This window comes from Formica exsecta, unplaced genomic scaffold, assembly GCF_003651465.1.
Source record: "Formica exsecta isolate Colony F162 unplaced genomic scaffold, ASM365146v1 scaffold82, whole genome shotgun sequence".
Lineage (NCBI taxonomy): Eukaryota > Metazoa > Arthropoda > Insecta > Hymenoptera > Formicidae > Formica > Formica exsecta.
In genome coordinates, this window is record NW_021853592.1 from 2,183,112 (window position 1) to 2,194,887 (window position 11,776).

The following is an 11,776-nucleotide window of genomic DNA, read 5'->3' on the forward strand; positions in this document are numbered from 1 at the left end:
CTGCTCTAGTACAAAAGAAAATTCAGAATAGAGATATTTCTACGCATATTCGCGGCGGTCAGTTTAAAAATCAAACAAACATGACTGTCGCATGTGACAGTAGCGATACATAACCTCTCTCTTATTTTCATAAAAATATTATAAAATATATGAAATTAGAGAAATAAGATATTATGTAATTATGCAATTATTATGTTATATATTTCACATCTACGTTAAGTAAAATTTATACAAGTTATAAGTATACATAATATATAATCAGTGAGAGTAGTAAACGACAGTTTTTAACTATTTTTAATATGAAGACAAGAAGTCTGATTCCAAAAGTGGAACGCTTAGTTTCCGATGCTAGAATAGCATGGAAAGTTTTAAACGGCGTGTTCGCTGTTTACAAACCACCCGCAGTTACGTATTTAAACATAAGAGACACCATAATCCATCGTCTCTGCGAAGGTTAGGATTTTATTCTATATAATTTGCTTTATTCACACACAATTATATCTTTTTTATAATTTCATAAATCTTGTTTTTTCTTTTTTCGATAAAACTTGAATATATAATTTTAAGTTTAAGTATAAAAAACATAAGAGAAAATGCAGCGCTAAAAGAAAGACCTTAAGAATTTTTCTTTTTCTTTTTTACTCTTAAAGTGAAACAAAAGGATATGCTTATGTATGTGTTGTGGAAGAATCAAGCAGAATGGATACTAATATAAAAAGATATAGATCTTTAATTTTTGTTTAAATCTTAACTTTCTGAAAAGTAACACTTGATTTTCAGACTTGAATAGTATGCACGTTCGTCCACCGATCCAACATGTGTGTATAGAGGGTAATACAACAGACAAGATGAATATAGTCACACATCCTAGCTACGCAGATCATCCTTTAGTAGTAGGACCGCGATATCAACCTAAAGATTTCAAATTAGTATGCGCTAATTATCTGAACACTGACTCGTCAGGACTCATGATTTGTGGTATTAATGATAATACCAAGTGGATTCATAAATTAAAAGCTTCTAAGCCTCCAGTCAGTTACAAGATTAAAGGTATCTTGGGACAAGCAACAGATAATTATTTTAAAACTGGAAAAATCGTCGAGAAGTCTACATATAAATTTATTAAGCGCGATGCAGTTGATAGAATATGTGCTTCCATGCAGGCTGCTCATCAAAGAAAGATGTTTGAGTATGTTGTATGATAAATACCTAAAATATTAATTATTTTGGAAATTTACACCTAATAGTAATCCTTTTCTGCATGTTTAGAATCTGTGGATTAGACATGCAAAGTCAAGCTGCATATGAGTTGGCTATACAAGGTTTAATGAGGCCTGCAGACAACCATATTCCTATGGTTTATACCATAAAATGTGTGGACTTTACATCTCCTGAATTTACATTAGGTAAATGTTATAATTTCTGCTATATAACTCAGATTTCTATTTTTTTATTCATAATTATCTATATCTATTATTATATAATCACATATTGAGATGATCATATACTTTATTTATATATTTCTTTTCAGAAATTGTAGCTATAAACGAAAACGAGATGTATTTGAAAACTTTGGTTCATGATTTAGGGATGCAACTTCACAGTGTCGCTACATGCACTCAAATACTATGTTTTCGATATGCGTTATTCAATTTAGATCTTGCCTTATTGCCAAAACATTGGCAGTTGCAAAATGTTTTAGATAATATGGAACAGTGCCATGATATACTTAATCGAAATAGATATTTATTGAAACAAAAGAATCCGATATTGACAGAACAAGATAATTAACTAAAATTTGTTTCGGACTAAATTTTCAAATATAGAAAATAAAAAGTAAAATATATATATATATATTATTCAAATTATATTATTATAAAAAACATTTATATAATTATGTATATATCTTCGATTTCATGAGAGAATTATATTTGGACAACTAATAATAAAACGGGAGAGAGGGAAGGAAATGGAAGAGTCTTCTAATGTAACATTCATTAATGAAAACGCACGAGATATTTCTTTAAATCAGTAAGCTTGTTAAATCGACATGAATACGTCAACGCTAGTATATTATTGCTTATCATACAATATTATTATTTATTAAAAATCCAATAAGTAGTTTTTACAGAGATTTCTAAGGAGTAATCATTCTCTCACGAAAAGAGTATGTAATATGTATATAATATTAAAAAAGTATATTATCTTGTTTGCATTTCTATCTGTGGAAATAAAAACCATGATTTATTCTTGTAAGAACTATATAAAGTAAAGAACAATTAGGTTTCTCTTTTCTTTGAAACATTGCTTTCTCTACTATGACTTCTTCTCCGGTTTTGGCCCGAGTCAGAATCGTCAGATCTCTCACTGGACCTTAACGATTTTCCTCTCGGTTTCTGTTTATTTGGCCATTGCTGCATTTTCATACTTTTCGCTATCACACGTTTTTGATGATCTAATTGTGGGAATAAATCTGCAGAAAGAAAATATTAACAATGATAAACAAATCAAGAACAATAATCTTAAAGTAAGCTACTAAACTTCAAACTACAAAAGTATATTCTATAAATTAAAATATAATTTTTGAATTCTATGGATAAATAAAAGATTTATTTTCTGTTTTCAATTTCAATTAATATCTTAATAAAATATTAATTCGAAATTCTTACATTATTAAGAAAATTAAGAAATTGTAAAAAGAAATGGCGATCAAATTTTTTTAGACAAAAAAGATTATAAATCAATTTTGAATTATTCTATATAATAATTATTTTATCATTTTATATGTACATAGCATACCTTGAGATTTTTCTAGAGCTTCTTTGGCAGAGTTCATTTCCGCTTCTTGAATACTATGTCCTGAAGCCTTAGCCAGCCGTTTCCCTTGGAAATATACAGCGACTGTATAAACTCTTGTATTAGTCGGTCCTTTACATTCGATGACTCTGAAAGAAAGAAATCGTACGAGATTATGAAAATATTTTTTGCAAACACATACATCTTTCAAATGTGTAAACATCATATACATATATTCAGCAATGTTCGAGACATTCGAAATAAAAGTAAGTAAAACTTTAAGTAAATAATTAAGATTCTTTGTTATTAATTTGTAACATCAGCATTTTATGCTATCAAGTAATAAATTAGTGTTGCAAGTCGTAATTATAACGCATTTCTTTGATGGCAATTCTAGAAAGGCTTTTCTGCCGAAAAACTAAGAACTTACTTGTATACAGGAATGTCTGGCTCCCCACCGTCCATAGTTCTCAAAGTTAAACAGCATTGTTGCAGCTTGCTCTTTGGATCATTCCAGTCTTGATTCATGATAAAATCTTGTAAACGTGGGAAGAAGCATACATCACAAAAGACGTGACAATATTTTAAACCTTTATCAACATAAAGCGCCCCAAGGAAAGCCTCTAATAAATCTGCTCTGTCTTTAGTTTTTAATTCGGCTTTCGGATTCCCGTAAAGGGCATATTGAGTCATGCCAAGATCGTCACAAACGACCGCTTGTGTTTTATTATTTACGAGTGAGCTCCGCAATAACTGCACGATACAGATATTATCATTAGAGATAGATGGAAAAATCACTTGGCAAAATAATCTACAAACAATATATTGCTTACTGATAGATGTCCCTCGTGATGTTCCGGAAAGAATTTGTACAAGTATTCAGAAACGATAAGTTGCAGCACAGTGTCCCCAAGGAACTCTAATCGTTGATTAGATCCTAATGTCAAATTGGTATATCCTATACTACGATCTGTGAACGCTCTAGCAAGGAGACGGATATGAGTGAATTCTATCCCAATTGATTCTTCAAACTTTGTCAGTTTCTGTTTAACATAAGAGAAAATACACGAAAACATGTAAGAGCGTGTCTCGCAGATGAAGAAAACTTATTTAAATGCTGAACAATACATACCTGTAGCAGCTCGAAACTGGGAATCCATTGTCTATCTCCCGTCGGTTCCTGTTCCTGAAGAGGATGCCGCGGATAATTGACCCAAACTTTGGCAAGATCTTCCTCACCTTTGAAGAGCGTCTCTCCGAAATGCCGCAGTTCGTCAGAGAGTTTCGTGCGTGATCCGGATTCGTGCCAAAATTCTCGCGGTAGCTGGGATGTGTAAGGGCCAGTTGGAGCAAATATCTGTTCTTAAATTCGTAACCCAACGTGCGTTCCAGATTGTCCAAGGACTTGTGAAACCGCAGATGACAGACGAGTACCGGTATCAGCATCGCATGCTGCACAATATCACACATAATGCCGGTTCTGTAAAATCCGTCGGAGGTGACATCGACTGTGACGTCGCGCTTCATCTTGCTCTGAGTACGTAACTCTTGCAGTTTGTTTTCCTTTGCCTCTAACTTTCTTTTATCTTCGAAGGAGGGTTTCGACATATTCGCGAGTAGATGTCGAAATTTCACGTAATCTCTCCATGCTTTTTGATAGCTGGATAAATTAAAGAATTAATTTTTAGAGGGTTATAGTTTTTAAGTGCAAATATATTGTGTTTAAAAAAATATAACTTTTGACAAATTTGAAATGTGGTTTTGTACATTTGTATTATTTAGAGTAAAACATTTCTAAAAAATTATCTCTGTATTTTTAAGCAAAAAATGTAATTTGTTCTTAGATTTATTATATATACTTGTATAAAACACAAAGCATAAATTATTATATATAAATTAGGATATATAACTTTAAATTGATTAAGATTTTTAATTGATTAAGAACTTTATTTAACAATTTTATTTGGCAAATCTTTTGCATTAAACTAGTACAAAAATATGACATTTTATTGATAGTAAGTGATTACTTACTCTGCATTTCCAGCATAGCTAAGTTGCGGCGGGCGGATACCAAAATGTACTATCTCGGGATAAGCGATTATGCCGGGTGGCTGGTCCACTTGATTTCTATCCAGCTGATCAACACGAACGCTACATGGTTTCTTCCCCGGATAAGTCACAACCATTCCCTTTACCTCGTCCGCGAAATCTTGCCATTTATATTGCTGCATTGCCACCAATCTAGGTAGATCGTCTGGATCTATTAGAAGAGTACTGCTCTTTATCAAATAATTTAGAACTTCGTTCATCGACAAGATTTCTTGGCCATTATCAGCCAAATCACGTACAAATCTTGGCATAAAATGGAACTGTCCACAGCCGGATTTATCCTGTGCCGCGTGCAAATCGAAATCTACGAGCTCCAAAATTTCTCTGAATAGATAAATCTCTGTGAAAATTCAGAATACTATGCTTAGAATGAGCGCGATAAAGAAAAAATATGGTGTTTAAAAAAATATATAGCAACTACTTACGAAAATAATCAAGTTCCTGTATCGTGAAATTTTCTGGCAATTTCTCTTCTATGTAGAGGATTGTGTATTCAATATTAAATCGTATAACTTTACACGTGGGTAATTTAACCAGCGGAAAATGAGAGAGCATAGAAAATCCTTCGAATATAAATTCATGTTCGTCGTGTTTGATAATCGTCGGTGTTTTGGTGAGGAAATTAGTCGGTGGACTGATTGTTATTCTATAGTGATACAATTTGTCCGCATTATTCGTATTTAATTGACACTTGTTTATTGCACCTTCTCCGGCATAAATCCCATGTCTTATGCCTGAGCGCCGTGATTTCGCACTACATCTGCATAATGGACCATCATTCATCTATAAAAAAAAATTTATAATATATTTTTAAATATCTAATGCATAGATTTTTAAGAATTGAGATGAGACAATTCTCGATAATTACCTCTCCAGGATCATTGAACCACATTTCAGGATGCAATCTTTGTGGATGCTGTTTCTTTGCCATTAACTCTTCCATTGTTCTATCATCCTCATCCATAGAGCTATCACTATCAGATGAAGAGCTACTGCAAGCTTCAGATTTATGACGACAAAGACGTGCTCTAGTTTTACGCGGAGGTGGCTCATAAGGTGGCTAAGTAAATTAAAAAGATATAATCAATTTTATTGTATTTTATTAAGATAATTAATAAGAATATATGTACCTGCAATGCTCTTGCTTCGGTTGCTCTGTCAATTAATAATCTCTTAAAAGTCATACATAATTCCTGTAGCTTAACAGTACTTCTCATTATCTTTGGATTATTCTCGTCTCTAAAATAGTAAAGATCCGCTGGTGCCGTGCGAGTCCAAATCTTTTTCTCGCTTTCAAGTATGCCTTCTGATCCCATTGCTGATAATTCGTTCAATTTTCGCTCAATGTCTTTACTTGTTGCACAATAATTCCGTCTAAAAGATATAAAAAAATTCTATAATTAGTAGAAACCTTTAGTTTGTAAATATAAGATGATTTTTGCACATGAAACAAATATGTCGATAAGAATCAAGACTGTAGCTAATTTAATTCTTATTAAAAGAAAAAAAAAAAAGCTGCAACATTGTTTCTTATTGTATCTGTCATATACTAAATACAAAAAGCTATTATCTAAAGGGAGCTACACGTATATAAATCTTACCTATATTTTTCTAAAAGTAATTCTCTTTCAGTAGGACCCTTTGTCCGTTTAGCATTGATTGGCGTTTTATCTCGGCTCGAACGAGATTCCCGTGATTTTGATCTCTTTCTAGTTCTATTTCTTGTATAAGATCCCTCTGAACGAGACGTATAACTTTCGTGCCTCTTATATGAAGACCTTCTCTCGAAATATACACTATCATTTGTGGACTCTCGTAAATTAGACATTCCCTTGCTGTGCTGACGATATCTGTCCCTGTGATCGTCGTATCGTGATCTATATATTTTCTCCGACCTACCTTCTGGACTTCTAGATCTTTGTCTACTATTGCTACGATTGGGCAAGGTTTCCCTATTGTTGTATTTCCATTCGGGCTCTTTTATTCTTTGCGATGATTCATACTTTTGCGTTGAACATAGTCTCTCGTTATCGTTATACGTCTTACTCGTATCATAGCAAGAACTAGATGTATTTTGGTATGATGTATTTGTTGTCCAATTTGAGGTAGAGTTATTAGAATGCCATTCGTTGTCAGCACTATTATTATACATGTCTCTGGAATTTCTATCCCAATTTGCATAATTTTCACTTGCATATTGTTGTGCAGATTCTGTTTTGTCATAATATTGATTATTATACTGTGGATCTGTTTGATTCTGATAAGGGACATTGTTCTGAAAATTGGTCGCTCCATCATGATACGTAGGAGGTACAAGCTGATACATCGAGTTTGTCGATTTAACGTTCGATACATTAGGAGGAGGTACATTGTACGAAAAGTTGTAATTCGGTGGTTGATTGTAATTAGGCGGTGGAAAATTTGGTACTGGAGGTACTGGATAGTACTTCATATGCTCCTGACTCCAATAGTACGTTTGTCCCGTGTTCATTGAAGGATTTGCCATCTTCGTGTGAAATTAGTTTTTCTTATTAACTTCTAATAAATAATTTTCGAATTAATTATATCAATGTTGGAAATTTCTCAATAACTATAACATTCAATAAAATAATTCTAATGTTTTATTTACCGATTTTATTTTTCTTCCTTTTTTTATTAATATTTTAACATATTACTCTCACACTTGTTTATATCAACAAACATTGATTACACATTGATACTGGTAGGTAGGTACAGAAACGTAATGTAACATGTAACATGATGAAAAAATGACTAAACTGGCTTTAAAGCTTCCATAGCTAGAATCTCTCTATTCTAGATCAGCTGTTCCTCTGTAAACTGAAATTCCCCTTTTGTGCTGCTCTCCCATAATTATATTGGTTCTCGCTATAGATTTATAGATACAGGAAGTATAGACTACTTCCATGATGTAAATATATTATGTTAATATATTATGTAAATATATTATGTTTACATCATGACTGCTTTTATCATGCCTTCATCGTGAAAAAATGAAAATGATCTATATTTTTTACGTCTATATTCTTGCAGCTTCTCGCATACGCGAAGAAGCAGGAAGAAGCGATGACCAATCATCTCCCGCTACGTATTTTGCAATTTCCGTAAAAGCCGGAACAAGATTGGCCATCGCTCAAGTCACGCGTCGTTTTTGCGCGTTACGCCGAATGCATAAGCAGAGCAAGTCCGCGAAACGCAAGAAACTTGGAGACACTATGTTCCGCCAATCGTATTCGAGTATCCTCGCGCTCGCAGCGTTGCAAACGCGACCTTACGTTTCGTTGCGACCGTAACCGCACTTCCCCTCTCTCTTCTCGCCGGGCACTGTAATTCCTTTCAGTTTAAGCAAATGGCGTCGTACGGGTGGATATCGTTGCGTCAAATTTCACAAATCATGAATGAATTCTAAGTGCCGTCGCGCATTTCTCATGAATTAAGAATATTATCAGTTCTGGTGAGCCCTCTCTCGACTGCGGTATATTTTGTGCGAGCGGGACCGATCGCGCGACACGAGAAACCGCGTATTTTCCTAGATGTTTTCTCAGTATGTAAACAAACATTGTATCACCGAGCGCTCTCGAGTTGCGAGCCGCGATGTTTTAAAAAAAGATCTCGTAATTATCGCGAGACTACTTGTACCTTTTGCAATTTATATGTATAAGTATGCGCGGGAACGTGTTGGGTTCGAATAGATTATATTGTATAAAATTCAATGTGCCTTTTCTACAGCATCTCTAATGGTCCATCTTAATCTTTTATTTTTACCGCGCATCTTTAATATGTCTTCTTTTATTACATGTGTGTAGTTTTTAATTGATAAAAAAAATACAAGTAGTATGAAAAGTATGAAAATACATTTTATTTATGTAAAATCCATCTCTTTAATATCGCAAAGTGTTACAATATTGCACATATACTATATATATAGTTTAATTTTTAATAAAGTATATATAACATTATTTTGTATTTATTAAATTATGCGTGACTGTGTTAGGTGTAATAATCCTCAAGTTGTAATATATATTTTAATAGACACTTGTGAGATATATGATGTAACGCTTGAATAAATATTTTCAGTAAGTTGCGCCAAGCGCATATCAAACAATGAACGAAGTAAGCGGAGGAAAACAAGATATACCCAATACCTCGAATTGGGAAACTTTATCGGGGCAATCGGTGTCATCGTTGCCAGTCATGCATCATCACCATCAGACGCTACAGCAAGATGCAAATTCGACAATGGCGCAAGTTATAGTTCCTACACCTGTGAAACTCCAAACACCCATATTAACACCGACGCAAACTGTAGCCGATCATTGTCCTCAAATTGGTCACATACAACAATCACCCTTGATAACTCAGGTATATCGGAAGATCTTTTATTTCTTTCTTTTTAACAATTTAAAGTTATAAGGTTATAAGAAAATTATTATAGGGTACACCACCGGGAAGCTTTCCGGAACTCGAGTTATCTGTGGAACTTCAACAACAAGGTTGGAAAAAATTTTGGAGCAAACGAGAAAGTCGGCCATATTTCTGGAATAAGTTGACTGGAGAATCTCTGTGGGTAGTACCTTCTTTGAAACCTCAGGTACTGCAAAATAGTACAAATACCTGTATTATGTAGGGAAGGGAAAAAATATAACATATATATATTTTACCAAAGTTTGATCCAATCACGGATCCGCTTGGTATTTGTGGTGTACCACCTCCACCTGGAAATGGAACTATTCCACCTAGTACACCGGGAGGTACATTGAAGCGGAGAGCATCGGAAGACGGGACTACTCCACCAGCAAAGAAATTTATATTGGCGTAAGAGTTCAATTTTATCGAGATATTAAAAAGTGTCAATATATGAATGAACAATTCGTTTTTGTTATATGTTAGGGGTCCATGGGATCTGGAGATACCTACGAATGTTATAATATACGAGAGAGCGCCGTCAAGTTTGCCGCATGTTCATCCCGAAGCGGAAGCTCTGCGCTGTGCATTATTAGCGAAATTACGGCAATGTTATCAAGAGTTATGTCATACTCGTGAATGTATAGACGCGCCGAAAGATTCTTTCAATAGATGGCTGATGGAACGAAAGGTCATTGATTGTGGCTCGGATCCGCTGCTACCGAGTCAATGCTTTCCCGAAATTTCTATGTCTATGTATCGCGAGATCATGAACGATATCCCCATCAAATTGGTGAGGCCAAAGTTCACGGGTGACGCGAGGAAACAATTATCGCGTTACGCCGAAGCTGCGAAGAAGATGATAGAATCCAGAGCGGCGTCTTCGGAAAGTCGGAAAGTGGTTAAGTGGAACGCGGAGGACACTTTTCAATGGTTAAGAAGAACGGTAGGCGCCACGTTCGACGATTTTCAGGACAGGCTTGCTCATCTAAAGCGACAATGCCAGCCGCATCTCACAGAGACTGTTAAAGCCAGTGTGGAGGGTATATGCCTGAAAATTTATCACCTATCGACGGAATACGCGAAGAAAGTAAAAGATAAGAACAATCAAATTCTCAAGGATAATGGTCTAGGAGACGTTATACCCTTAGGAGGTCCGGCTAGTACGCAGAGAAAGGTTTGGTGTTACCCAGTGCAATTCTCTCTCCCCACACCGAGACTTCCGCAAGTGGATTATCTCCCAGAACGCGAGCAAACGATGTTGCGCTTTCATGGTGACACCATGTATATCAACAACACACACCTCACCAAACTGGAACATTTGTATAGGTACAACTGTTTCGACGATAAAAAGTTCGAAATGTTTCTGCCACGCGTTTGGTGTATGCTGAAACGTTATCAGACATATTTTGGAATCAACGAAGGCCAAGCGACTCAGATGGCTCTCCCAGTTACAGTTTTTGAATGTCTTCAGAGATCGTTCGGCGTTACGTTCGAATGTTTTGCTTCGCCCCTAAATTGTTACTTTCGGCAGTATTGTTCAGCATTTGCCGACACAGACTCTTATTTCGGATCAAGGGGACCGTTTTTGGACTTTAGGCCGGTCAGCGGCTCGTTTCAAGCAAATCCGCCCTACTGTGAGGAACTTATGGAAGCCATGGTCAATCATTTTGAGCGCTTATTGGCCGATTCGGCGGAGCCCTTGTCGTTTGTGGTATTTTTACCGGAGTGGCGAGATCCAGCTCCTAACGCGCTCATAAAACTTGAAGGCAGTCATTTTAAACGCAAACAAGTAGTGGTGCCTGCTATGGAACACGAATACAGACACGGATTTCAACATATTCTTCCAAAGTGCGTTTACGAAACACGAATAAATTCCGGACTCGTTCGTGAAAATAATTTATTTCATTTTGTAATATATTTCCAGAGGTGAAGTGAACATCCGAGCAGTACACGGTACGCTGGTTGTATGGTTACAAAATCCAGCTGGCGCAGGACGATGGGGCCCCACGGAGGAGCGAGTTGAGGCCTTATTGGAAGCCTGGCGACCCGGTCGGGAACGGGAGAGGGACAGACAAGAACTCCTTTCCCCGCCGAGGCAAACGCATCAACCGATACCATCGACGCCAGTACCTGTACCCACAACACCAGCTGTAACAACGCCGACTGTGCCACCCGTACAGACACTACCCAGTCATTCTGTATAATTGTTAAATGATCTTCACAAGAAAAACATATAAATAATTTCAGCGTCTGGAAATAGATATAATCTATATACTTGTAATATAACTAAAACTTTTTCGTTAAGAAATTTCACATTTTGTATTGTAGCATATATATATATATAAAAAAACATATCAGCGTCTGGAAATAGATATAATCTATATACTTGTAATATAACTAAAACTTTTTCGTTAAGAAATTTCACATTTTGTATTTTTTGTATTGT

At 35.4% G+C, this 11,776-nt stretch overlaps 3 protein-coding genes across 4 annotated transcripts; 2 read left to right on the forward strand and 1 right to left on the reverse strand.

The window, feature by feature from the left end:
• Positions 1 to 162: 162 nt before the first annotated feature.
• Positions 163 to 2,207, forward strand: LOC115244566 (mitochondrial mRNA pseudouridine synthase Trub2). Its single transcript, XM_029822287.1, has 4 exons — positions 163 to 453; positions 781 to 1,189; positions 1,270 to 1,406; positions 1,532 to 2,207. Exons 1-4 carry the CDS (start codon positions 300 to 302, stop codon positions 1,789 to 1,791), a joined length of 960 nt encoding a protein of 319 aa, XP_029678147.1. The 5' UTR covers positions 163 to 299; the 3' UTR covers positions 1,792 to 2,207.
• On the reverse strand, positions 2,076 to 7,951 carry LOC115244570 (ribonuclease 3-like). Its single transcript, XM_029822295.1, is given in 12 exon segments — positions 2,076 to 2,473; positions 2,800 to 2,945; positions 3,227 to 3,549; positions 3,630 to 3,839; positions 3,929 to 4,056; positions 4,059 to 4,456; positions 4,828 to 5,245; positions 5,331 to 5,688; positions 5,774 to 5,965; positions 6,036 to 6,279; positions 6,507 to 7,443; positions 7,535 to 7,951. Coding segments are annotated over 11 exon segments (3,516 nt in total). The 5' UTR covers positions 7,412 to 7,443; positions 7,535 to 7,951; the 3' UTR covers positions 2,076 to 2,279.
• A 295-nt stretch (positions 7,952 to 8,246) lies between these two features.
• On the forward strand, positions 8,247 to 11,586 carry LOC115244440 (mRNA (2'-O-methyladenosine-N(6)-)-methyltransferase). 2 transcript variants are annotated; one of them, XM_029822065.1, is made up of 6 exons: positions 8,247 to 8,377; positions 9,001 to 9,285; positions 9,359 to 9,514; positions 9,590 to 9,738; positions 9,814 to 11,178; positions 11,255 to 11,586. In XM_029822065.1, the coding sequence occupies exons 2-6, from the start codon at positions 9,028 to 9,030 to the stop codon at positions 11,532 to 11,534; spliced, it is 2,208 nt and encodes a 735-aa protein (XP_029677925.1). In that variant the 5' UTR covers positions 8,247 to 8,377; positions 9,001 to 9,027; the 3' UTR covers positions 11,535 to 11,586. The 2 variants fall into 2 exon arrangements, with proteins under 2 accessions (XP_029677925.1, XP_029677926.1); XM_029822066.1 differs by lacking the exon at positions 8,247 to 8,377 and adding an exon at positions 8,410 to 8,467.
• Positions 11,587 to 11,776: the final 190 nt, after the last annotated feature.